Source organism: Megascapheus bottae, chromosome 1 (genome assembly GCF_031878675.1).
Source record: "Megascapheus bottae isolate mThoBot1 chromosome 1, mThoBot2.hap1, whole genome shotgun sequence".
NCBI lineage: Eukaryota > Metazoa > Chordata > Mammalia > Rodentia > Geomyidae > Megascapheus > Megascapheus bottae.
In genome coordinates, this window is record NC_143509.1 from 99,953,039 (window position 1) to 99,978,361 (window position 25,323).

General features: G+C 41.0%; 1 protein-coding gene across 1 annotated transcript in view; it reads left to right on the forward strand.

Moving 5' to 3' along the window:
* The window catches only part of Morc3 (MORC family CW-type zinc finger 3), a 40,447-nt gene continuing 15,124 nt past the window's right edge, over positions 1-25,323 (forward strand). Inside the window, exons 1-11 of the mRNA XM_090349216.1 lie at positions 1-54; positions 7,009-7,081; positions 8,691-8,823; positions 9,521-9,735; positions 10,979-11,126; positions 13,173-13,320; positions 16,881-17,009; positions 17,184-17,303; positions 17,930-18,027; positions 22,712-22,816; positions 25,151-25,273. Coding sequence (XP_090205342.1) covers positions 16-54; positions 7,009-7,081; positions 8,691-8,823; positions 9,521-9,735; positions 10,979-11,126; positions 13,173-13,320; positions 16,881-17,009; positions 17,184-17,303; positions 17,930-18,027; positions 22,712-22,816; positions 25,151-25,273 — 1,331 coding nt within the window. The 5' untranslated portion in view covers positions 1-15. The remainder of the gene's footprint in view (positions 55-7,008; positions 7,082-8,690; positions 8,824-9,520; positions 9,736-10,978; positions 11,127-13,172; positions 13,321-16,880; positions 17,010-17,183; positions 17,304-17,929; positions 18,028-22,711; positions 22,817-25,150; positions 25,274-25,323) is intronic.

Here is a 25,323-nt window from a genome sequence, read left to right on the forward strand (position 1 = left end):
TGTAGCTCGCTGAAGATGGCGGCGCAGTCACCCAGCGGGATCCCCTTCAGTGCGGTGAGCCGTCGCGAGGGGAGGAGCGGGACGAGTCCCAGGAGGGAGGGCGGGCAGGAGGCGGGGAGGGGGGACACGGCGGTGCGCGGCGGGGACTCCTCGAGGCCCCGGGCGGGGACCGGCGTCTCGCTCCGGTGGACCGAGAGCTCGCAGCCGAGGCGGGCCGGGCGACGCGGGCCGGGCTGCGGGCCAGACGGCGGCCCCTCCCGGGCATGCCGCGGCGCCGCGCAGCTGTCGTCGGAGGGCGAGGCCGGGGCCTCCCCCGCCGATCGGCCTGGCGGAGAGGAGCCGCGGGGCCTCGCCCTTCCCGGACAGCGCCGAGGCCCGTCCTGCCGCCCGCCCGCCCGCCCGCCCGCCGGCCCGCGGGACGCGGGTTCGAGGCCGAGGGCCCGGCGCCGAGCTGCGGGCGTCGCTCCCGCCGCGGCCAGCCTCGGCGGCGGGGTGTTGGAAGACGTCGCGGGCTGTCTCCGGAGCGGTCACGGCGAGCGGCGTGGACCTGCAGGACCTACAACACGGGGGCGTGGCCTCCGCCCGACTCTTCCCCGCCGGGCCCCTTCCCGCACCCCCAGCCCTGCCGAAGTGCGGTCTCCACGCCGCACCGAGGGGGATCTCCTCGGAATGCTTTCAATATTGGCCGGGACAGGCGCTCCGTGCCTCCGAGCAGTCGTAATGGAACCGTGCGCGGGTCCTCCGCGGGTCCTCCGCGGGCACTCGCTTGGCCAGGCGTGCGTGCGTGCGTGGCTTGGAACGTTGGTCGCTGCCCTTTGGCGTTTGTTTCTTCCTCAAGTGTGGTTGGCATTCTACCACTTGGGCCGCAGCTCCACTGATGGTTTTTGCCGGCTTGTGTGGGTGGTCTCCAAACCTCAATCCTTAAGCCTCAGTCTTTTGAGTACTGGGAACCGCAGGTATGAGCCCTCGATACCCAGCTTTACATAGATTTTTCTTTTTCTTTTTCTTTCTTTTTGAGTTGTTCCTGGGGCTTGAACTCAGGGCCCGGTCAGTGTTCCTGAGCTGCTTTTGTTAGAGCTTTACCACTTGAGCCATGACTTTGAAATGTGGTCCTCAGATCTCAGCCTCCTGAGTAGCTAGAATCACAGGAGCGAGCCACCAGCACGTGGCTTTTTTTTTTTTTTTGGCTTTATTGGAATTTGGACTCAAAAGTTTCCAGCTTTCCAGGTGTGCTCAGTGTTGCCTCCACTTCTTGTTTAGTTATTTTCAAGAGAGGGTCTCTCTTTTTACCTAGGCTATTCTGGATCCACTTATCTTTCAGGTTTTTCAGTAGAAATTAGATCATGTGAATGACTTTACTACCCTAAATCAGCTTCCAGGTTAGCTGGAAGGCCTACCATCAGCTATTGGTTGATAGGGTGTCTTGAAGACTTTTTGCATAGGCTGGTCCTATGCCCATCTCTGTTTCCTGACTATTGAGGATTATGTGTTGGTTGCCACGATGTCCTTGTTGGTATTTTTGCTTTGTCACTTGCCTATTAGTCCCCTTATTGACCGAAATCTTTATTGACTTATGATCCTTGTGCACATATTCTGGATAAGGTACATATTCTGGTTAGGTAACTGGTTTATTGAATGGCATAGTCTTAATATCTGGGATATAGAATGCAGCATTATTCTTTCTTACTACTGGGTGTGATCTTTGTTACTTGTCCACCCCTCACCTCTATGAATCCTGGCAGATTTTTTTTCTTCCTGTCCTGGGGCTTGAACTCAGGGACTAGGCACTGTCCTTGGACACTTTTGCTCAAGAATAGTGCTCTGCCACTTAAGCCACAGGACCACTTCTAGCTTTTTTCTGAATGTATGGTACTGAGGAATTGAACTTAGGGCTTCATGCATGCTAGACAAACACGATACCACTAGGCTACACTTCCACCCCTGGCAGATTTTTTAAAGCTTTCTAGTATTGGAAACCAAATACAGTTCTTTTTCATACTCAAATATAAATGACCAAGGCCCTGGAACTCATATTGCATTCTTACCTTTAAATGTCAGTTAAGTTTGTCTGTGCTTACCTCGAATTTTACCATGGTAGTAAGGAAAATGTTAGGTCAGATATAGAGGTTTATAGTAAATGTCCATTAAAAAGGACTAAAGAGGGGCCAGAAGTTTGGCCTAGTGGTAGGAGAAGACCCAGATTCAATTCCTTGGTACCACATACATAGAAAAAAGCCAAAGTGGTGCTGTGGCTCAAGTGGTAGAGCTCTAGCCTTGAAAGTCTTAAGGGCAGCGCTCAGGCCCTGAGTTCAAGGCCGAGGACTGGCAAATAAATAATTTTAAAAAAGGACTAAAGAGAGGCCACAAGTGTGGCCTAGTGTTAGAGTGCTTGCCTAGCATGCACAAAGACCTGGGCTCAGTTCCTCTCTACCACAGACATAGAAGAAAAAAAAAAAGACCAAGATCATTTGGGCTGTTAGTCTGCCACATTCCATCTCCTTTCCAGGCCTGCTTTTCTAACAATCTTTGGGCTCTTCAGGATGGGAGTGGCTTCACAGAGAATTTGGTCAAATTCAGGCCCAAAATCCCTATAAAGAAAGAAATGGGGGCCGGGAGTTTGGCCTAGTGATAGAGTGCTTGCCTAGCATGCACGAAGACCCGGGTTCGAGTCCTTGGTACCACATACTTAGAAAAAGCCGGAAGTGGTGCTGAGGCTCAAGTGGTAGAGCTCTAGCCTTGAGAAAAATCCAAGGACAGTGCTCAGGCCCTGAGCTTAAGCCCAAGACTGGCAAAAAAAAAAAAGAAAGAAATGACTGGTTTTCTCCACTGGTTCTGCATTTAGGTTCTCTTGTCACTTCCTCATCTTCTCGCACATTCAGATATTGCATTCTCATTGTCTGCCCCTTCAAGAATGAAATGAGAAGTCCAGCAAAAAAAAGCTCAACTAGTAAATTAGTTTGTGTGTGTGTGTGTGTGTGTGTGTCCGCGTGTGTGCTTGCATGCATGCATGCACACGCCCAAGTAATGAAGCTTGAACTTTGGGACTGCATATTGCCCCTTTGCTTTTTCTACTCAGGGCTGACACTCTACCATTTGGGGCATGGCCCTACTTCTTGCTATTTACTGGTCAATTGGAGATTAAATATCATGAATTTTCTTGCCTGGGCTGGCTCAAACCTCAGTTCTCAGATCTCAGCCTCCTGAATAGCTAAAATTATAGGTGTGAGACGCCAGCATCTGACTCAAAAGAGAATTTTTGTTTTTTTGTTTTTGCCAGTCCTGGGGCTTGATCTCAGGACCTGAGTGTTGTCCACGGTCTTTTCTCAAGGCTTGAGCTCTACCACTTGAACCACAGCACCATTTCTGGCTTTTTCTATGTACATGTGGTACTGAGTAATCGAACCTGGGTCTTTGTGAATGCCAGGCAATCACTCTACCATTAGGCCAAACTCCCGGCCCCAAAAGAAAATGTTTTATGACTTGAGTTACGCGAAAGCTAGGGTCTGGTGGCTGGCATCTGTAATTCTAGCTACTCAGGAGTCTGAGATCTGAGGATCCCAGCATAGAGCCAGCTTGGGCAGGAAAGTTTGAGACTTACCTCTAACTAACCATTAGAAAACCAGGACTGTAGCTGCCACTGAAGGAGTAGAGTGCTGGCCTTGAGCAGAAGAGCTCATGGACAGTGCCTAGCCCCTGAATTCAAGCCCACAACCAACAAAAAGAAAAAAAGAAAGTTAATATGAAATACGTGCATCTGTGTCTGGAAAGTCTTATTGGAGCACAGCCTTTCGCATTTATTTGCCCATAGTTCTGAAGATACTTGAATTAGGAAAGTGTATAAAAAATTAATCTTTTTTGCATTTGCAAAGCTGAGGAACTAAAAACCCAAAAGGACAACTTTCACATATGCAGATTCAAATTAGGAACTGCCATCTTCAGTCCCACAATCAAACCCAGGGCCTTGGGTATGCTAGGCAAGCTTTCTTCCTGTGAGCTACTTTATGCACATTTAAGAAACACTTAGGGAGTGCGGGCGCGGTGACTCTCACACCTGTAATTCTAGCTAGTCTGGAGGCTGAGATGTGAAGATTGTTGTTCAAAGTGAGCCTGGGCACTACAGTCCATGAGACTCTTATCTCCATGTAACCACCAGAAAACTGTGATGCTGTGGTTCAAGTGGTAGGACCGTAGCCTTGAACTGATTGCTCAGGGATAGCATCCAGACCCAGAGTTCAAGTCTCATGGCTGACAAAAAAGAGAGAGAGATTTAGGGGGCCAGGAATTTGGCCTATTGGTAGACTGCTTGCCTAGCATGCATGAAGACCCAGGTTTGATTCCTTGGTACCACATCCATAGAAAAAGCCAAAAATGGTGCTGTGACTCAAGTGGTAGGGTTCTAGCCTTGAGAAAGCCAAGGACAGTGGTCAGGCCCTGAGTTCAAGGCCCAGGACTGGCAAAAAACATTTAGGGGGTCTGGATGGAGTGCAGAGTGACAAATATTTTATTTATTTTTTCTTCTGTATTTTAAGTAGTATTCCCCCCCCCAATACCATTGATTCACACCTGTAATCCTAGCTACCCCAGAAGCTGAGATATGTGGATCACAGTTCCAAGCCAACCCAGGCAGGAAAATCCTTGAGACTCTTATTTTCAATCAGTAAAAAGCTGGAAGTGGCACTGTGGCTCAAGTAGTAGAGCCCTAGCCTTGAGCAAAAAGCTCCAGGACAGTGGCTTGGAATTTAAGCTCCAAGACTGACCAAAAAAAGAAAACTCTTGGAGTAGACATAACCAACACAGCACACTTTTCATCTTTCCAACTTCTGTCTTGCCCTCCCCCCCCCCTTTTCTGCTCAGTGTTAGTACTCTATTACTATTACTGTTGCTAGTCTTGCTTCCTATTTTCTGATGGTTAATTGGAGAGGAGTCTCACAGGGACTTTCAGCCTTGGTTGACTTCCAATGATGTTCTCAGATCTCAGCCTCCTGAATAGCTAGGATTACAGGGATGAGCCACTGGTGCCAGCCTCCACCTTCAGTTTCATTGGTTAAATTACTACATGTGTTGTCCTTACTCATTCTGTGCCTACCAGTGTACTATGGTCATGGTATCTATGCAAAGTCAGTAGTTGGTTTATGTTTTATGTAGTTTTCTCTGTATTGATTACCAGATCATCTGAACTTTCAGAAGAACTGGGCAGTGTTTTCCAGATGTGTTCAGACCCAGTCAGTATCTTATTGAGAGTCATTAGTTCCATGTGGCTTAGGGACTTTCCTTTAACATTTTTTTGGTTTTCCCCCCCCTTTTTCGTACACCTCCTCATCCAAATTATTCTTTTGGCCTTAACATGTTCTTTCTTTAAGTTGTACAAAGTGGTTTCAATAAACAAGTCAGATTATGAGTTCAGTGTGCAATGTATCTTGATAAATGTTGCCCCTATGATTTTCCTTCTTTCCCAAACCCATCCATACCTTTCTATACAGATTAGTGACTTGCAGCACAGGCTCTAAAGCCTGGTAGATAGATGGGTGTGTGATGAAGAACAAGTCATTTATCCCTGTCCTATACAGTTTCTATCTGGATGATGGTACTAGACTTAATGTAATGCCATCTCCCTCTTTTTCTTAAATATAAGATAATCTGTTCAAAATGAGCACCAAATGAGTATGGAGCTGTTCCAAGCCTTAACCTTTTAATGCTGCGGGTACATTTTTATACATTTGACAGTATCAAGGCTTGAACTCAGGACCTGTACTTGCCAGTTGTTATTCTATCACTTGAGCCACACTTTCTTTCATACATTTTATACATCATCCTCTTCTTTTCTTTTTTGCCAGTCCTGGGGCTTGAACTCAGGGACTGGGGACTGTCTTTGAATACTTTTTTTTGCTCAAGGCTAGTACTCTGCCACTTGAGCCACAGTGCCACTTCTGGCTTTTTCTGAGTATGTGGTACCAAAGAATCAAACCTAGGGCTTCATGAATGGTAGCCGAGCACTCTACCACTAGGCTATGTTTCCAGCCCCATCCTCATTTATTTATTTGTTTGTTTATTTTTGCCAGTCCTGGACCTTGAACGCAGGGCCTGAGCACTGTCCTTGGGCATTTTCAAGGCTAGTGCTCTACCACTGGAGCCACAGCACCATTTCCAGCTTTTTTCTGTATATGTGGTACTGAGGAATTGAACCTGGGTCTTTGTGCATGCTAGGCAAGCACTCTTACCACTAGGCCAAACTCCTGGCCCCCATCCACATTTTTTTTTATATATCTGACGTCTCCAACACTCAGGAACTTGGAGTGTTCTCTACAACATGAGGTTGGTTGGTAAATTATTCTTTTATAGTATATTACGGAGTAAGATCAGATTTAAAAGCCTTAGAAATCAAGATGGTTGGTTGCATTGTAACTGGTGCTATTTTAAGAGTATAGATATATACTATTCCACTGCCTCCATTGCCCCAATTAGCAATAATGAATTGTAGCCAATTCAAAATGTCAAATATTGATCAAGCAAAGTAGTAGGTTTATTAGAAGTAATACACTAAGGAGAAAATTCCTTTGACAGAGTTATGTCTCAAAGTAGGAGTATTAGGAAATAATGCTTGGAGAATTTCAGGGCCTTGGGGGAAGGTAAATGGGGACAAAAACATGAGAAGGGGTATCAATGTGTGAGAAATAATTCACCTACTACCTGGCAAATGTAGCTGTAACCTGTATACATTACCTTGACAATAAAAAAAAAATTCAGGGCCTTGCCTATGACATAGTGAGATTTTTGCAAGGTCAATTTCTGTTGGGGGTAGACATGATAGACCACAAGGAAAACAGGACTTGAAAGAAGTCTTCCTGTGTGAAGCTCTTTTGTTGGTTCAGACTCCTAAGTTGTACTTTCAGATACCCTGGAACAAGCACCTGAATGGTTTTTGTATAGTATTCTTTATACAAATTGTGTATTTTTGTTCATAAAATTAAAACCTGAATTAATTTATATGAATCATTTGTTTTGTTGCAGCTTTGTCCAAAATTTTTACATACAAACTCTACAAGTCATACTTGGCCCTTCAGTGCAGTTGCTGAGTTAATAGGTATGTAAATTGGCATTTCATGTACTATATCTTGCTTCCAATTACACTTTTATAAAAATTTAAAAGTGACACACAAGTGTACTTTTACAGATATATTCTAGTACATAAATCTTAACAGGGTAACAACTATTCAAATAGATATCAAGTTAGTCTCTGCTCAGCCTTCCTAAGTATTTCATGTTAGGGTTTCAGTTACTAACTTGATTTGTTTATAGAAAATATTTTCATTAGAAAGTGTAAAATGAGAATTAGCCTTTCAGTAGGATATGTGTGTAACATTTGTTAATCTGGTGTTATCAAGGATTTATGGCAGCGGGACATGGGACACTGCTCACAATTGTAATCCTAGCTACTCAGGAGGCTGAGATCTGAGGATCACGGTTCAAAGCCAGGCTGGTCACTAAAGACCCTGAGACTCTTATCTCCAGTTAATCTCTAGAAAACAGGAAGTGGTGCTGTGGCTCCAGGGGTAGGGCTGTAGCCTTGAGTTGAAGAGCTGAGGGATAGCACCTGACAGTCACTCCAGATAGGAGAGAGTAAAGAGACTTTTATCCCCATTGACCCCTACAAACCAAATTTGGAGCTATTGCTGAAAGTGGTAGAACATTAGCCAAAGGGGGAAAAAAAGCTCAGAGACAACAAACACCCAGGACCCGACAATCCCCACAACTGCTCCCCCCCCCCAAAAAAAAAATAAAGTCAGGAATTCTTGGGTAGGCTGTAGTTTCTTCACCAAAGAAGGATCTTACCTTAAATGTGCAAGCAAAGGAAGGACCTTTTGGTCAAGTGCCTTCAAGGTTCTTTAGTATAATTATGTTTTCCAGAGTATCACAGCTATAATTCGTGTTCGGGTGATAATTGTCAAAACCTAGAGCAACTGTAGTATGGTATGCCAGTGCAGTTCTTGTTTTTATGTCGTTTTCAGGATTACTTGTAACTTCCATGATGTTCTTTGATATACAAAGTTTTTCCTGAAACTGTTGAAAAAATTATGATTTAAATGTAGGTTTGCTTTGTAGAAAAACAATTTGAAACCCATTGTTTATATTATAAAAATGTCAAAATATATTTCAGTTATCTAAGGTATTGGGATCATTCACCAGTTGATTTTACTACAGGTCAACTCTTTGTGTACTATTTAATTGAAGTGAGTATGCTTAGTAAGGGTGACAGAAATGCAAAGCCACAAATGATCATAGACATTTCTAGAAGGTGAATCTCCCATCGTGCATGTCACTTAGTAGAAAATGATTCTATCTTCTCATTTATCTATTAACTATTGTATAACTTCCCTGACAGGTTCACTTTCCCTCAGGATGGTCAGATGATCTTCCCGTTTATCATCTCTACAAAGAGAGATATTTTATACATCTTCATTGTGGCAGTTACCAGCCTTTGATCCTTCCTTAGGCATGAAAGGCTTGGAATGAGTTAATTCTGCTATATTCACTAAGTGCAGTTTAGTTTCATGTTTTCTTACCTTAGGAGTTCCCAAAAATTGTCTGAAAAGTAAGATTAAATATGATACTCTTTTCCTTAAGTTGTTCTGAACTAACTACTCTTCTTTAGACTGTAGACTCAAAATTTTTTAAAATCATCTGTTTCCCAGATAATGCTTATGATCCTGATGTGAATGCTAAACAGATATGGATTGACAAAACGGTGATAAATAACCGTATATGCTTGACATTCACTGATAACGGGAATGGTATGACACCAGATAAGTTGCATAAAATGCTGAGGTATGTAAAAGTGCACCACACTTAGGAGAAGCTAGGCAGATTGTTAGGCACAACACACTTAGGAGCAGCTAGGCAGATAATTAGGTGGTCCCATTTCTCTTCACCCCTCCTTGTGTCTTAGTTTTCTAAAATTTCACCATTTCTTTCTAGCTGTCACATGCTCTTGATAGATATTTAAACATTAGTGGCAATTAGCTTCAAAACAGGATTTCAGTATAAGTCAAATGTGCCTATAATGGGAATAATATATTGCAGGTACAAGGTAGAGATAGAGGAGGAATTTAGGTGCAGAATTCTTCTGCTGTTACAAAAATATTCCTTAAGCTGCCAAAAGGTCATATTTGCCCATCACTGATCATAGTGCAGTAAGCCACTGAGATCAAGAGAATTACTCTCCACTAGAGGAAGAGATTTGAAGGTCCCCTAGGATCCTAGATGATAACTCAGACCTTTATCTGTGTGTACCAGGCAATGAACTCCTGTGTAATTACCCAAAATCCTTGTGTCTGGGTGATGCAGAATTGATTTCCTTCAGTTCAGAAATGAGGAAAACATCAAGGTAGTAATTTGTCAATTATACAGTCAGCAAAGGTGAAGTCAGCATTTGCATACAGGTTTCTTACTTGGCAATTACACTTACTGAATTAAAAAATGGAGGATGATAAATGTTAATTTTTTGTCCTATCTTTCCTTTTAGCTTTGGCTTCAGTGACAAAGTCACTATGAATGGTCATGTTCCAGTTGGATTGTATGGGAATGGCTTCAAGTCGGGTTCAATGCGTTTGGGTAAAGATGCAATAGTTTTCACCAAAAATGGAGAAAGCATGAGCGTGGGCTTCTTATCTCAGACCTACTTGGAAGTCATAAAAGCAGAGCACGTTATTGTTCCAATTGTGACATTCAACAGGCACCATATCCTTTTTTTGATTTTGAAATACATACATACAAAACATACATATTCTGAGTACCCCATCTTTTTGCCTTCTTCCAAGTATTTATATTTTATAGTTGTGATGATTTTTTTGGAGGCAAATTCTTCCAACAGACCAAGCTGGTCTTCCTGATTTTGCCTCCACCTCCAAAGTTCTTGTATTAGAAGTAGGTCTACTATACCCATCCAAATTCTGTGTGTGTGTGTGGTGTGTGTGTGTGTATGAATGTGATGGGGTTTGAACTTGACCTGGTGTGTGTGTGTGTGTGTGTGTGTGTGTGTGTGTGTGTGTGTGTGTGTGTGTGATGGCATTTGAACTTGACCTGGGCCGCTGTCCCTGAACTCTTCAGCTTTAGGCTACCACCCTACCCATTTTCTAGAGGTTAATTGGAGTCTCAGGTCCTTTTGTGCCGGGCTGGCTTTGAATCTTGATCCTTAGAGCTCAGCCTCCTGAGTAGCTAGGATTACAGGCATGAGCCACCTGTACCTGGCTCCAAACAAATTCTTGTGGTTTTATTAAGATATATTCTACTTCTTGTCTGTGTCCATTGTCCTTACCCTGTACCTGCAGCTCAGCGTTGACTCTTTCTCTGTTCCAAGGCTGAGGCTACGTCTCAATGGTGGTGGTGCTTTACCTACCATGTACGAGACCTTGGGTTCCATTCCTAGCACTGCTAAACATTGTATTTCCATAGTTCTTCTCTTTTCCTTTGGACATAGATTTTTGCTGTGCTGCCAAAGTGTCCTCTTGCCTCAGTCTCCTGTGAGTAGCTGGGATTACAGATGTGAACTACCACATCTGGCTCCTACCACCATACCTAGCTCTCCTCATTTCAGGCTTATTATAGACTAGTATAGTTTCTGGTCTGGCTTAAAGGCTTTTCCTTAATGACAATGAAATATAGGATAACTTTAGAAAGTGTCTTCTGTATAAATTCCATGAAGTGCTAGAAAGCAATAAAATAGAAATAATAAAGTTGCTTCCTCCTGTCCCTTTTCTGTTTTAAGTCAAATCAGGATCTTACCAGCTTTCCCAGCTGGCTTTAAACTCTAAATCTTTCTGCCTCAGCCTCCCTGGCATCTGAGATTATTGTTCTTGGTGTTTATTTGAAAGCACCCTGCCATTTAATTTAGGAAATTATTGCTCTGATATTTATTAGAGTTGGTTTCTGTGATATAATTGTGGAAAATATATTGGTTATCATTCTTTAACTAAGGACATACGGCAGATGATTAATTTAGCAGAATCAAATGCAAGCCTTGCTGCAATTCTGGAACATTCTCTGTTTTCTACAGAACAGAAATTACTGGCAGAACTTGATGCTATTATGGGTAAGAAGGGGACAAGGATCATCATTTGGAATCTTAGAAGGTAAATGTAGACATGAGCTAGTTGTTGACCGTTTGGGAAGTAAAGTGCAGGGTCAGTTTCACTGTGTTGAGCCCTGTCATAAGAGAAAAGCACAGAGAGGTTCTCATTTGGGGCATGTTTAATGATTTGTCTTTTACAAGAACATTTTATTACAGCCACTTTGGCTTCAATTTGAGATATTTCATATTGTTATTTTTTTTAAAAAGTTGCTCTTTCTGCCATTCTACCTCCATTAGCATTCTGTTCACTCTTAGTCTACCTCTATTCTAAAACAAAACTAAAAAGTAAAAAGTCTCAAGCCCCTTTAAGTACAGATTGTGAGTTAGGGAGGAAGATCTTTATCCATTTTGTTTGTACTGAAATTTAAACATGAGCCTTGTCAGGAGAGTAATACAGATGAGAACGTTGTCTTAATAAAATGTATAGTCCTTAATCATGTGAGGAACAGAGTCTTTAAGATTAATGTGTAGTAGTAACAGACTAAGAAACTGAGCCAGGCTAGAAATGTGGCCTACTGGTAGAGTACTTGCCTAGCATGTTTGTAGCCCTGGGTTTGATTCCTCAGTACCACATAAACAGAAAAGGCCCAGAGTAGTGTTGTGGTGCAAGTGATAGAGAACTAGCCTTGAGCAAAAGAAGCTTAGGATCAGTGCCCAGGCTCAGAGTCCAAGCCTCAGGACTGGTCAAAAAACAACCAAAAAAAGTGAGCCATTGGAATAAAGCACAAATCATCTTTGAAACTTGGATTTTTCTGTCCTCTTCAATTACTACTTCTTTTAATTTTCCCTTTCTTTTACTTCCCTGACCATCCTCTTGGAACTTTTTTTTTTTTTTTTTTAGCCAGTCCCTAAGGCTTGAACTCAGCGCTTGAGGTAGTATCCTGAGCTGCTTTTTGCTCAAGCCTAATACTCTACCACTTGTGCTAGAGCTACAGCACTACTTCTGGCCTTTTCTGTTTATGTATGACTCATCTGTTCCCCTTCTGTAATTTTGTCACTTCAGTGTAATCTAAGTGAAGCCTTTTGGGATTGCCCTTTTTTTTTTTTTTCATTTAGAATATTTCTTTCGCAGCCTATCCAGTTTCTTATGCATATCAGTAGTTTACTTTTCCTGGTAATAGCATGTAGACAGACTCAGTTAGGTTTATTCACTCACCTAGTGGAAGGATGTCTGAGTTCACACTTTGGTGCTCCTACAACAGTGGGAATAAAGTTTCATTTTTCAAACATAAATGTCCAACAGTGTAAATGCTATGTCATATGTTGTAGTTTTAGGAACCTGCCAGACTGATTTCCTGGGCAGCTGTACTATTTTACATTCCTGCATTAGTGATACAGTTATCTTAATCTTTCTGATTTCTTTTTCTTTCTCTTTGCTTACTTTGTACCTTGCACTCCCCAGAAAGTCTACTGTTTTTAGGTTATTTTATTTATATTTTTAAAAAATTGGTGGAGGTTTTAGGTTATTTTATATTAAAAAAAAATGGGCTTGAACTTGGGGCCTTCGACACTGTCCCTAAGCTCTTCCTCAAGGCTAGTGCTCTGCCATTTTGAGCCACAGCTCTACTTGCGTTTTTTCTGGTGTTTAATTGGAGATGTCTCACAGACTTTCCAGTTTATGCTGGCTTTGAACTTTAGTCCCCAGATTGCAGCCTTCTGAGGATTACAGGTGCAAGCCATCAGCACCCAGCTTTTTAGGTTATTATTATTTTTTTTTTAAATTATGGGTCATGGAGCTTGAACTCTGGGCCTCAGCTCTTCAGCTCAAGGCTACTGCCCTACCCCTGGAGCCACAGCCCCACTTTCCCTTTTTCTAGTGATTAATTAGAGATAAGAGTCTCACAGCCTTTAGTGCCCCAGCTGGCTTTGAACCTTGATCCTCAGATCTCAGCCTCCTGAGTAGGATTACTGGAATGAGCCACCATGCCTGGTCTCAGGTTAATTTTTGTTTGGTTGTTTTTCTCCCTTCCTAACTACTTGGTATTTATTTACTCCTTTATCCTAATGCAAAGTTAAATTTTGTTTCTCTTTGAAAATCATTTTACAGTTACAAAAATGCAACAGAATTTGACTTTGATAAGGATAAATATGACATCAGAATCCCCGAGGATTTAGATGAAATAGCAGGGAAAAAGGGATACAAGAAACAAGAAAGAATGGACCAAATTGCCCCAGAGAGTGATTATTCCTTGCGGGTATGTATGAGTTCCACTGTCTTCATGGAAGAGAGCATCATCTGGTCATAGACATATTATCGTCCTTCTCTTACCAACAGTCAGTTATCTCTGAATGCAAATATATTGGACAAGAATAAAATTACTGGTTCTGGGAGTTTGGCCTAGTGGTAGAGTGCTGCGTGAAGACCCGGGTTCAATTCCTATGTATGGTACCACATACATAGAAAAAAGCCAGAAGTGGAGCTGTGGCTTGAATGGTAGAGCTGTAGCCTTGAGAAAGCCCAGGGATAGTGCTCAGGCCTTGAGCTCAAACCCAGGACTGGCACCAAAAATTAATTAATTAATTAATTAATTACTAATGTGAAGCCACACTGGGCAAAAAAAAAAAATCCTTGAAACCCTTATTAACCAAGAAAGAGCCAGATTCGGAAGTTCTGTTTTGTTTCTTTTTTGTTGCTGTTTTTGTGAGTTTTTTTGTTTGTTTCGTGGCTTGAACTAAAGGCCTAGGTGCTGAACCCGAGCTTTTTTGTGTACAAGTCTAGTGGTCTACCACTTGATCCACAATGCCACTTCTGTAGGTTTGGTTTGAGTAGTAGTGCTAATTATAACTTGAAAAAAGGCTGAATGAGAGCTTGAGGACCTAAGTTCCAGCTCTGAGACAGCACAGTAACAATAAAAATGAATCAATACATTTGGTTTTTCATTAGTATATAGTTGTTGTACTTGCTTAGAAAATCTTGTTTTAATTGCAGAGGTCTTAGAATCCTTTAATTAGATTATTTGAACTGGCAATACTGGTTATCAGTATTTTATGATGGGCTTACAGAATTACAAAACAGCAAATTTGAAGAGCTTTAAATTTTGTAATTTTTTGACTTTTTTTATTAAAGAATTTATTAACATTGATTTTTACATCATATTTTAAATGACAGGTTTAACAAACAAGTATTCAAGGAGGGAATCTATTTACAATCACTGAGACTTAGTATTTAGAACTTAATCAAAATTAGGCTAAGGGTTTGTACGTCATAGAAACATATTAATTTATGAAATAAAACATTATGTCTATAGAGTCATAGGTTTTTATGTCTATATAGTTATGTTTATATTTCCATTACCATGTCCATAGCTTTGGGTATGCAGTTATTGAGTCCTCACTCTTGTACTCTTTGGATTTAATAGCCACATTTTGTAATATTTTAACATACACTTATCACTAAATTGTCCTTAAGGAAGTAAGTTACAGACTAAAATGGTAATATACAATACAATTTTGTGATAAATATCTGAGGTTTGACCTTAGATTTAAAGATTGAAGAAATGAAAATCTCAACAATGACACTGTTGATGATAATACGAAATTTCTTGGCTGGGCAGGTGGCTCATGCTTGTAATTCTGGCTACTCAGGATCACAGTCCAAAGCCAACCCCAGGCACTAAAGTCCATGAGACTTTTGTCTTCAATTAACCAGTAGAAAAAGGGAAGTGGTGCGGTGGCTCAACTGTAGGGGGGTAGGTAGCCTTGAGCTGAAGTGTTCAGGGACAGTGCCCAAGCCCAGAGTTCAAGCCCCACACTGACAAAAAAAAGAAAAAGAAATTTCTTGGCAGTTTTTATTTTTGTTTTTGCTCAAGCCCCTGGGTTCAGTCCTAAGCACTATCGAAAGGAAAACATACTAAGTTTATTAGTATGGTAAGATATGTACAAAAAGTAAGCAAAAAGTTATTATCTCCCCAGCTGGGAATGTATCTGACATTTACAGCTTTGCCATGATACTTTTTCTGAGGTCATTAAAGAAATCTTGTTCAAGTATGAAATCAGTCCAGAGATGGTAGGAACAGATATTTCACCATTTTTTTTTTTCTTTCTGGTCCTGGGACTTGAACTCTGGGCCTGGGCACTATCCCTAGTCTCCTTTTCTCAAGGCTAGCACTCTGCCAGTTGAGCCACAGTGAAACTTCTGGCTTTTCCTGTGATTATTTGGAGATAACTCTCAACGCCTTTCTTGCCCAGGCTGGCTTCAAAATGGAATCCTCAAATCTCAACCTCCTGAGTAGCTAGTATGATAGGTGGGAGCCACTGGCACCTGGCATGTATAATGTTTTAAAGTATTATATTAGATCCTGCTCATTATTTTTACTTAAATAAAACGATTATACATTATAAAAGCAATCTGTCAATATGCAATTGACAGAAAGTAAAAAATTGTCCTTCTTTGTACTTAAAAATACAAATGATACGCTATACATTTTTTTTTTTGTCAATAACAGTGTCTAGATAGCTATTTCAGTAGCCTGTTACTGATCATTTTATTAATGCTGATACTTTTTCCCTGTAGTACTGGCATTTGAACTCAGTCTTGAACGTGCCAGGCAAGCACTCTGCTACTTGATCCACATGTTCAGCTTTTTGGGCTTTAGTTACAATTTTGCATTTATACCAAGGCTTTCCTGGGCAATAATCTTATTTGTAGTTCCTACTTAACTGATGTGGCAAGCACACACCCAGCTTTTTATTGGTTAAGAAGTCTGATAGGTACCACATACATACAAAAAAGCTGGAGTGGTGCTGAGGCTCAAGTGGTAGAGCTCTAGCCTTGAGAAAGTCCAAGTACAGTGCTCAGGCCCTGGGCTCAAGCCTAGGACTGGCAAAAAAAAAAAAAAGAAGTATGATAGACTTTTTGGTTGAGTTCACCTGTAACCAGTGTGCTCCTAATCTAAGATTACAGATGTGAGTTATTGTGCCTGGCTACATTTCCTTTTTATTATTTATTTATCTCTCTCTTTTTTTTTTTTTTGCCAGTCCTGGGACTTGAACTCTGGGCCTAAGCGCTGTCTTTGGACTTTCTCAAGGCTAGTGTTCTAACACTTAAGCCACAGCACCACGTCTGGCTTTTTCTATGTATGTGTTATCGAGGAATGGAACACAGGTCTCTGTGCATGCTAGGCAAGCACTCTACCACTAGGCCAAACTCCTGGCCCTGGCTACATTTTTTTTTTTAAAGAATTTATTAATGTTGATTTTTACATCATATTTTAAATGACAAGTTTAACAAGTGTTCAAGGAGGGAATCTCCATTTATAATCATTGGGACTTAGTATTTAGAACTTAATTTTTAAAATTTTATTAATTTAATTTAATTTTTTGCCAGGACTTGAACTCAGTACCTGAGCACTGTCCTTGGACTCTTCTCAAGGCTAGAGCTCTACCGCTTGAGCCACAGCCTCACTTCCAGCTTTATGTATGTATGTGGTACCAAGGAATTGAACCTGGGCCTTAGTGCTTACTAGACAAGCACTCTACCACTACGTGAAACTCCCAGTCTGGCTACATTTATTTTTAATGGAAAATAATCACAGCTTTATACGCATTCTGTATTGTAGTTATTTTTTGGTGATGGGGAATTGAACCTGGGACCTCACATGCTAAGTACACACTTTACCCCTGCGCTGGTCTGTTATTTTATTGAAGAGCTAATGTATCTGTTACCAAAGCAGTATAAATCACAATGTCTGAGTATGTTGAACAAACCTACACATCAGTATTTTGAAAGGACAAATATTGCTATGTTTCTTTGCAGGCTTACTGCAGTATATTATATCTAAAGCCAAGAATGCAGATCATCTTACGTGGACAGAAAGTGAAAACACAGCTAGTTTCCAAGAGTCTTGCCTACATCGAACGTGATGTTTATCGACCTAAATTTTTGGTATCCTTCATTTTGTGCTGCTAACATGTCAGTGCAGCTTGTCCTCCCTTTCCCCTTCTTCCTGATGGGGATTCTGGCCTTTTCTATGAGAGTGTACGCTTACTCGTAATGAATTAGAAATGAGGATTAGAAGGCAGTGTAAGATTGTGTGCAGAGTTTCCTTAACATTTTAAGACTAGAACAGTGCGAATTACTTTTGGATTCAACTGCAGAAACAAAGATCATTATGGGATAATGATGTATCATAGAAATAGACTCATCAAGGCCTATGAAAAAGTTGGATGTCAGTTGCGGGTAAGCTTGACATTTGAAAAGAAAATGTCTTTTTTTTAAAAATCAAACTAGAATAATGTTATTTGGTCATAGGTATCTTTTTTTTTTTGGCCTGTGACTTTTATATGTAACTTTTAAAAATAAACCTTTAAACTTTTTCTTTTTTATGGAGTTATTTTTGGCTCCTACTGTCTAAGAAATTGCATTCTAATACAGTTAGTCTTTTGCCTTTGTATTAAAAATGATGATGATTGAATGGATATATATTGAATGTCGGAAGGCACTAGTGAAAAGTTAACATATTTAAAAATTAACTCCTGCCAGGGATGGTGACTCACACCTGTAATCCTAGCTACTCAAGAGCTGAGATCTGAGAATCATGATTCAAAGCCAGCCCAGGCATGAAAGTCAGTGAAACTCTTATCTCCAAATAACCACCAGAAAACCAGAAGTGGTGCTCTATGGCTCCAGGGGTAGGGCAGTAGCCTTGAGCTGAAGAGCTCAGGGAAAGTGCCCAAGCCTGTAGTTCAGGCCCCAAACATCCCACAACCAGCGCCCCTCAAAAAAAAACAAAAACAAAAACCTAAAAATAATCACCTACCAGAAATATTTATCTTGAAAATGTTATTGTTGTTTTGTTATTTCAGGCAAACAACATGGGTGTTGGAGTAGTTGGAATTATAGAGTGCAATTTCCTTCAGCCAACTCACAATAAGCAAGATTTTGACTACACTAATGAGTACAGGTACTATATTAGTGTCTGATTTTTTTTTTTTTTTTTTTGGTATATAGCCTGAACCCTGAGATTTTTGTTCTCAAGGTTAGTGCTCTACACTTTCTACCATTGAGCCACAGCTCTTCTTCTGCCTTTTTTGGTGCTTAATCAGAGATAAGAGTTTCATATACTTTAGTGCCAGGGCTGGCTTTGAACCATAATCCTCAGCTCTCGGCCTGCTGAGTAGCTGAGATTATAGGTATGAGCCACCATTCCTAGCTGTGATTCTTTTTTCTTTTCCTTTTTTTTTTTTTCCTGTGTTGGGCTTGAACACTTCCAGTTTTCTGGTGGTTAATTGGAGGAGATAAAAATCCGAAGCTGTGCAACTGAGATCTGAGGATCAAGTTTCATAGCCAGCCCCGGCACTAGAGTCAAAGTTCATAGACTCTTTATCTCCAAGGGGTAGTGCAGTGGCCTTGAGCTGAAGAGCTCAGGAACAAATGCCAGGCCCAGAGTTCAAGTCCCACAACTGACAAAAAAACCAGAGAATCCTAGGCTGGCTTTGAACCACGATCCTTAGATTTCAGCCTAAGTAACTAGGGATTATAGCAGTGAGCACCAGCACCCCGCTGTGACTTAGATTCTTAAGAAATGTGGTGCCATACCTGCCCTAGTCTCTAAATTCAGAAATATGCCTCACTGATAAACAACAGTCAAATTTCTCTCTGTGAAAAAATCTATTACATTTCCTAGGATGGAAAAAGTTAATGTGATTTTTATATAAGCCCTTTATCTCCTTTCTTAACATAATGTATTTATAATTTTGTAAAATGAGATATAAAAATGCCCTCAGATGGCAAAAAAGATTAGCTTAGAAGTTATAGAAATAAACTTGTAGTTAGTGACTAAGGAGGGGCCAGCCCAGTGCCTGAGCTGTAGAAGATACCTCTGGAGGTTGGGGGCTGCTGCTGGTAGAACTTGGTTGAGGATGCAGCAGGAGCTCCAAATAGATAGCCAGAATCTGGTGGTTCCATCCTAGCTACTCAGACTGAAATCCTGAAATCTAAGGATAACGGATCAAAGCAGTCCTAGGCAGGACAGTCCATGAGACTCTTACTCCAGTTAACCAACAAAAAAGCCAGAAGTGGCTTTGTGGCTCAAGTGGTAAAGCAGTAGCCTTGAACTGAAGAGCTCAGGGACAGAGCCCAGGACCAGAGTTCAAGCCCCATGACTGACTAAAAAAAAAAATTAAGTATTTTAAGGGCTGGGAGTATAGCCTAGTGGAAAAATGCCCAGCTAACATGCATGAAGCCCTGAGTTGGATTCCTCTGTACCATGTACACAGAAAAAGCCAGAGGTGGTGCTGTGGCTCAAGTGGCAGAGCACTAGCCTTGAGCAAAAATGTATCCAAGGACAGTGCCCAAGCCCTGAGTTCAAGCCCCAGGACAGGCAAAAAGAGGGTGGGTGGCCAGGAGTTTGGCCTAGTGGTGGAGTGCTTGCCTAGCATGAATGAAGACCCAGGTTCGATTCCTTGGTATCACATACATAGAAAAAAGCTGGAAATGGTGCTGAGGCTCAAGTAGTAGAGCTCTAGCCTCAAGAAAGTCCAAGGACAGTGCTCAGGCCCTGAGCTCAAGCCCAGGATTGGCAAAAAAAAAGGGGGGGGGGAGTTGGGGGGGTATGGGAGTTGGCTTAGTGGTAGAGTGCTCACCTAGTATGCATGAAGCCCGGGGTTCAATTCCTCTGTACCACACATACAGAAAAAGCAGAAGTGGTGCTGTGGCTCAAGTGGCAGAGCACTAGCCTTGAGCAAATTGTGTTCGAGGACAGTGCCTAAACCCTGATATCAAGCCCCAGGACTGGCAAAGAAAAAAAGAGGCCAGAAGTAGAGCACTGGCACCAGTGGTGGAGTCTTAGACCTGAGCAAAAAGAGCTTAAGACAGCTTCCAGACCCTGAATTCAAGCCCCAGGACCAGAAAAGCAGAAGGAGAAGGAAGAAGGAAGAAAGAAAGAAAACTAAGATGCATTGTACTCATAAATTGACATGTTGGCCGGGAGTTTGGCCTAGTGGTAGAGTGCTTGCCTAGCATGCACGAAGACCCAGGTTCAATTCCTCAGTACCACATACATAGAAAAAAGCCGGAAGTGGTGCTATGGCTCAAGTGGTAGAGCTCTAGCCTTGAGAAAGTCCAAGGACAGTGCTCAGGCCCTGAGCTCAAGCCCAGGACTGGCAAAAATAAATAAATAAATAAATAAATTGACATGTTGAGTTAAAACCCTTTTTTTTTCAACTTGCTATTTATTTTAAAGATATTTGGCAATTATAGGAAAAAAGTTAGCTTATTGAAATCTAAACTAAAAGTATATTTGAAAATGATTGTACATGTATGAGATGATATGAACAAAATTCTTTACTGTGGCATATGTACAGTAGAGAAAGACACACAAAGTCTCAAATTGAACATATAGTAATATTTCACATGGAAAAATAATATTGATGTCCAATTCTGTTATAGAGGTAAACAGTGAAGAAAATTGATCTATGTAAATGTACATGCAATATGTAGTTTTGATTTAATTATAATATCTTACTAATTATATTGTTTTGATATTTGTTTTTACCAAATGTTAACATATCCTAAAGAATTTTACACACACACATACACACACATAAATTTTTAGATAAATATTTCAGCTGCTGGGTAATTTGATTATAATTCTCAAATAATTTACCAATCTATCCCTTGCTGCACATTTACTGTGTCCAGTGTTCCAAACACTGATGGAAGCAGTGCTACAGAAAGTCATATTCACATATGGAAGTCGATCCTTGTGTATCTCTTAAGTGTGCACAGCAGGAATAAGGAATCATCACTTTAAAGGAAGAAAGCTCTGATATTCTCAGTGCTCATATTCAGGGCCTGCAGCAGGAAAAGTATCCATGAAGGAATGACTTCATGTTTGTGAATAGATTAAAATCATAAAATAATAGAAACTTATGTGAGATTATTTTCTTCTATTGCATGGTCATACTTTGCCTTGCACGCTTAATTTTGAGCTGCTCTATGTTATTTCATCAAACAAGCTTAAGTTTTTTACAGCTTAGCACTTCCTCTAATTGTACATATTTTCCTGTCTTTGGATTCAGGAAGAGACTTTAGACATGGTTTATGGTTTGTTTTTATTTTTGTTTTTGATTGTGGGACTTGAACTCTGGGCCTGGGTGCTGTCCCTGAGCTCTTGAGTTGAAACCTTTTGTAAAAATATTTAAATAGGGGCAGGAATTTGGCCCAGTGGTAGCGTGCTTGACTAGCATGCACGAAGACTGGGTTCGATTCCTCGGTACCACATACATAGAAAAAAAGCCAGAAGTGGTGCTGAGGCTCAAGTGCTAGAGCTCTAGCCTTGAGAAAGTCTAAGGACAGTGCTCAGGCCCTGAGCTCAAGCACAGGACTGGCCAAAAAAAAAAAGAAAAAGGACTGGCCAAAAAAAAAAATGTGTGTGTGTATATAATTTTTTTTTTTTTAAACTCAGTAGCTTGGGCCAGGAGTTTGGCCTAGTGGTAGAGTGCTTGCTTAGCATGCACAAAGACCCAGGTTTGATTCCTTGGTACCACGTATCCATAGAAAAGGCCAGAAATGGTGCTGTGGCTCAAGTGGTAGAGTTCTAGCCTTGAGAAAGTCCAGGGACAGTGCTCAGGCTCTGAGTTTAAGGCCCAGGACTGGGGGGCAAAAAAAAAAAACCTCTGGAGCTTTTCTTCAGAACAGAAGAACACTTGGAATTTTTTCCTTTGTGCTCTTACTGGGACTTGGACTCAGGGTCTTCCTGAGTCACTTGTCTTTTTCCATCAAGGCTGGCACTTTATTACTTGGCAGTAAGAGTGCTGGGTTAGCTGCTCAGATTAGCTTTACATCTGGCTTTGAAGCTGTTTTTAGAACTCACCCTCCTGAGTAGCTGGTATATAGGCATGAGCTTGCAGCTTTAGAAGTTTCAGTTTTGGATCATAAGTGGTAATGAAGTATATGGACTGGTAATGATAACTTTCATAAACTAAAAGTCTGAGTTCTGATTTTAATTGAATCTAAGTTTATTGGTTAGATTTAAAAGGTAAGAAGACTTTGGTTCTCCAACTCAGCATATTGCTGTTGTTAGTTCTTCCCTCCATAGCCTCCCCTAATTCCCTCCCTCCTCTACCTTCATTTCTGTCAGTTTTATCTATTATCTATCTCTTCTTTCCATATTTATTTTTTGTGGTACTGGGGACTGAACCCAGAACTATAAATCAGGCCACCACTGTGGTACACTTGTAGCCCTGCTATTGTCATGTATCTTGCTTCCTAAGTAATCCTATCTCTGCCTTAGGAACTTAAAGGCCCTTTACAGAAGATTCTCCCTCCTCACTCTGTCCATGTAATAATTGCTAGATTAAGTTTTTTTTTTTCTGTTGCCAGTCATGGGATACTGAACTCAGGGCCTGAGCACTGTCCTTGGACTTTCTCAAAGCTACAACTCTACCACTTGAGCCACAACACCCCTTCCAGCTTTTTGCTATGTATGTGGTACTCAGGAATTGAACCCAGGTCTTCATGCATGCTAGGCAAGCACTTTACCACTAGGCCAATCTCCCAGTCCCTAGATTATTGTTTTATCTTGTAGCTGAAAAAATTTCAGTTTTAATATTTCTTGATGTTACATTTTGCCACTTTTTTTTAAGGCTTACAATAACAGCATTAGGAGAAAAGCTCAATGATTACTGGAATGAAATGAAAGTGAAGAAAAATGCAGAATATCCTCTAAATTTGCCAGTTGAAGATATACAGTAAGTTCATATAGAAAAAAAATACGAAATTACCATAGCTGATGTCAAGATACAGGTTATTGGATACCTACAACTAACTCATAGTAATTGTATACTATAAATCAGCACACTGAAAAATAAATGATTTAGGTATGTGTACATACACAGCTCATCAACAATATTTACCTGAATGATATGGGTAGATATGACCATTCTAAAAATGCTTGTATTTTGAGGATCATTCCTGCTATATAATCATGGTGTAGACTATGGCTGTGTTGAATTGAATATTGAGTGTTGTTAGAATTAGAGTGTTGTCAGACAAGCCCTGAAAAAACACGTAGTTACAAATCTAGTGAATGAGTGAATACTACTTAAATGTGTTGGTAAGGAAAGATAACCAAGATAGATTAAAAGACAAGAAAGATATGGTTCACAGGCCCGGAGTTTGGCCTAGTGGTAGAGTGCTTGCCTAGCATGCGCAAAGACCCAGGTTCAATTCCTCGGTATCACGTACATAGTAAAAAAAAGCTAGAAGTGGTGCTGAGGCTCAAGTGGTAGAGCTCTAACCTTGAGGACAAGTGCTTAGGCCCTGAGCTCAAGCCCAGGACTGGCAAAAAAAAAAAAAAATGATACTGTTCAGTATATGTTTTGCATTGTTAGTATGTGTATATATACCGATTTTTATAAGCATGAAAAATTCTGCCAATATTTAAATATTGCCAGTAGCAATTCCTTCGAACCAAGTTTTATAGGAATGTAAATATTTTATTTATGCATTACTAAAGATCAATACCAAAGCTTTACATATGTTACACAAGCCCTCTTTTACTGCTATTTTCCCATAATTTGGTTTGTTTTCAATTTTTTTTATATATTAGCTTGAATTCAATCTCAAGTTTCTTTTTTCTTTTTTTTTTGTGTGTGTGTCAGTCATGAGACTTGAACTCTAGGCCCTGGGGCATTGTTCCTGAACTCTTCAGCTCAAGGCTCCTGCCCTCACCCTTAAGCCCCAGTGCCACTTCTAGTTTTCTGGTGGTTAACTGGAGAAAAAAGAATCTTACGCACTTTGACTTTAGTGCCCAGGCTGGCTTTGAACCTCTGTCCTCAGATCTCAGTCTTCTGAGTAGCTAGAATTATAGGTGTGAGCCACCACACCCTGCAGCCCCTGAGCTTTTTTGCTCAAGACTAGCACTCTACCACTTTGAGCCACAGTTCCACTTACAGTTTTCTGTTGGTTAAAACCAACAGTGGTAGCTAGCATGCATGACGATTTGGTTTCAATTCCTTGGTACCACATACATAGAAAAGCCAGAAGTGATGCTATGGCTCAAGTACTAGAGCACTGGCCTTAAGGAAAGCCCAAGGACAGTGCTCAGGCCCTGAGACCAGTACTGAGAACTGGCCAAAAAAAAATTACTGCTTGGGTTGATTTTGAACCATGATCTTCAGATCTCACCCTCCTGAGGAACTAGAATTATAGGCATGAGCCACCATTAACTTGTTATTGTTGTTGTTGCTGTTACTTGTCCTGTAACCTGAACTTAGTTTCTGGGTGCTGCTCTTGAATTTTTGTGCTCCAAGCTAGCAAACCACAGCTGCAGTTCTGGCTTTTGGCTGGTTGATTGAAGAAAGACTTTCGTAGACTTTTCTGCCTAGTATGACTTGAATCACAGTCCTCAGGTCTTCGCCTATTGAGCAGCTAGGATTACAGGTGTAAGCCACTGGTACCCAGTTAAATAATGTGTAGGGGTTTTTTTTTGGCCAGTTCTGGGGTTTGAACTCGGAGCCTGTCCATTGTCCCTGAGCCTTATTGTCCTCAAGGCTAGCATTCTACCACTTGGGCCACAGTTGCATTTCCAGCTTTTTCTATTTGGAGTGTATGCTAGGCAAACACTCTTAACACTAAGCCACATTCCTTCCCAGCCTTAATAGTGTCCTCTTAATCAAGACATTTAAGTTACTTTGTTTGTATTGTAGTGTGACTTCTTTTGAAGGTAACCAAAGTGATTTTTTAAATTTTAATTTGATATATAACAAATATAATTATCACATTTTTTTTTTCCCAGTCCTGGCTTGAACTCAGGTCTGGAGCATTGTCCTTGGACTTTCTCAAGGCTAGAGCTCTACCACTTGAGCCACAGAACCACTTCTGGCCTTTTTTCTATGTATGTGATTTTGAGGAATAGAACCTGGCAGCTCTTCATGCATGCTAGGCAAGCACTCTACCACTAGGCCAAACTCCCAGCCTATCACAGAATTTTTAAGAAAATAATTACAGGTATTAGGTGGCAGATATGATGTAGGAAGTCTGGTAAGTACTTACATTGTATTTTGTTCTCATTTTTTTTATAGGAAGCGTCCTGATCAGACATGGGTTCAATGTGATGCTTGTCTAAAGTGGCGAAAATTACCAGATGGGATAGATCAACTTCCTGAAAAATGGTATTGCTCCAATAACCCTGACCCACAGTTCAGGTACCACATAGCTGGAGTACCCTTTTTGGAAAGGCAGAAAAGTATTGTTT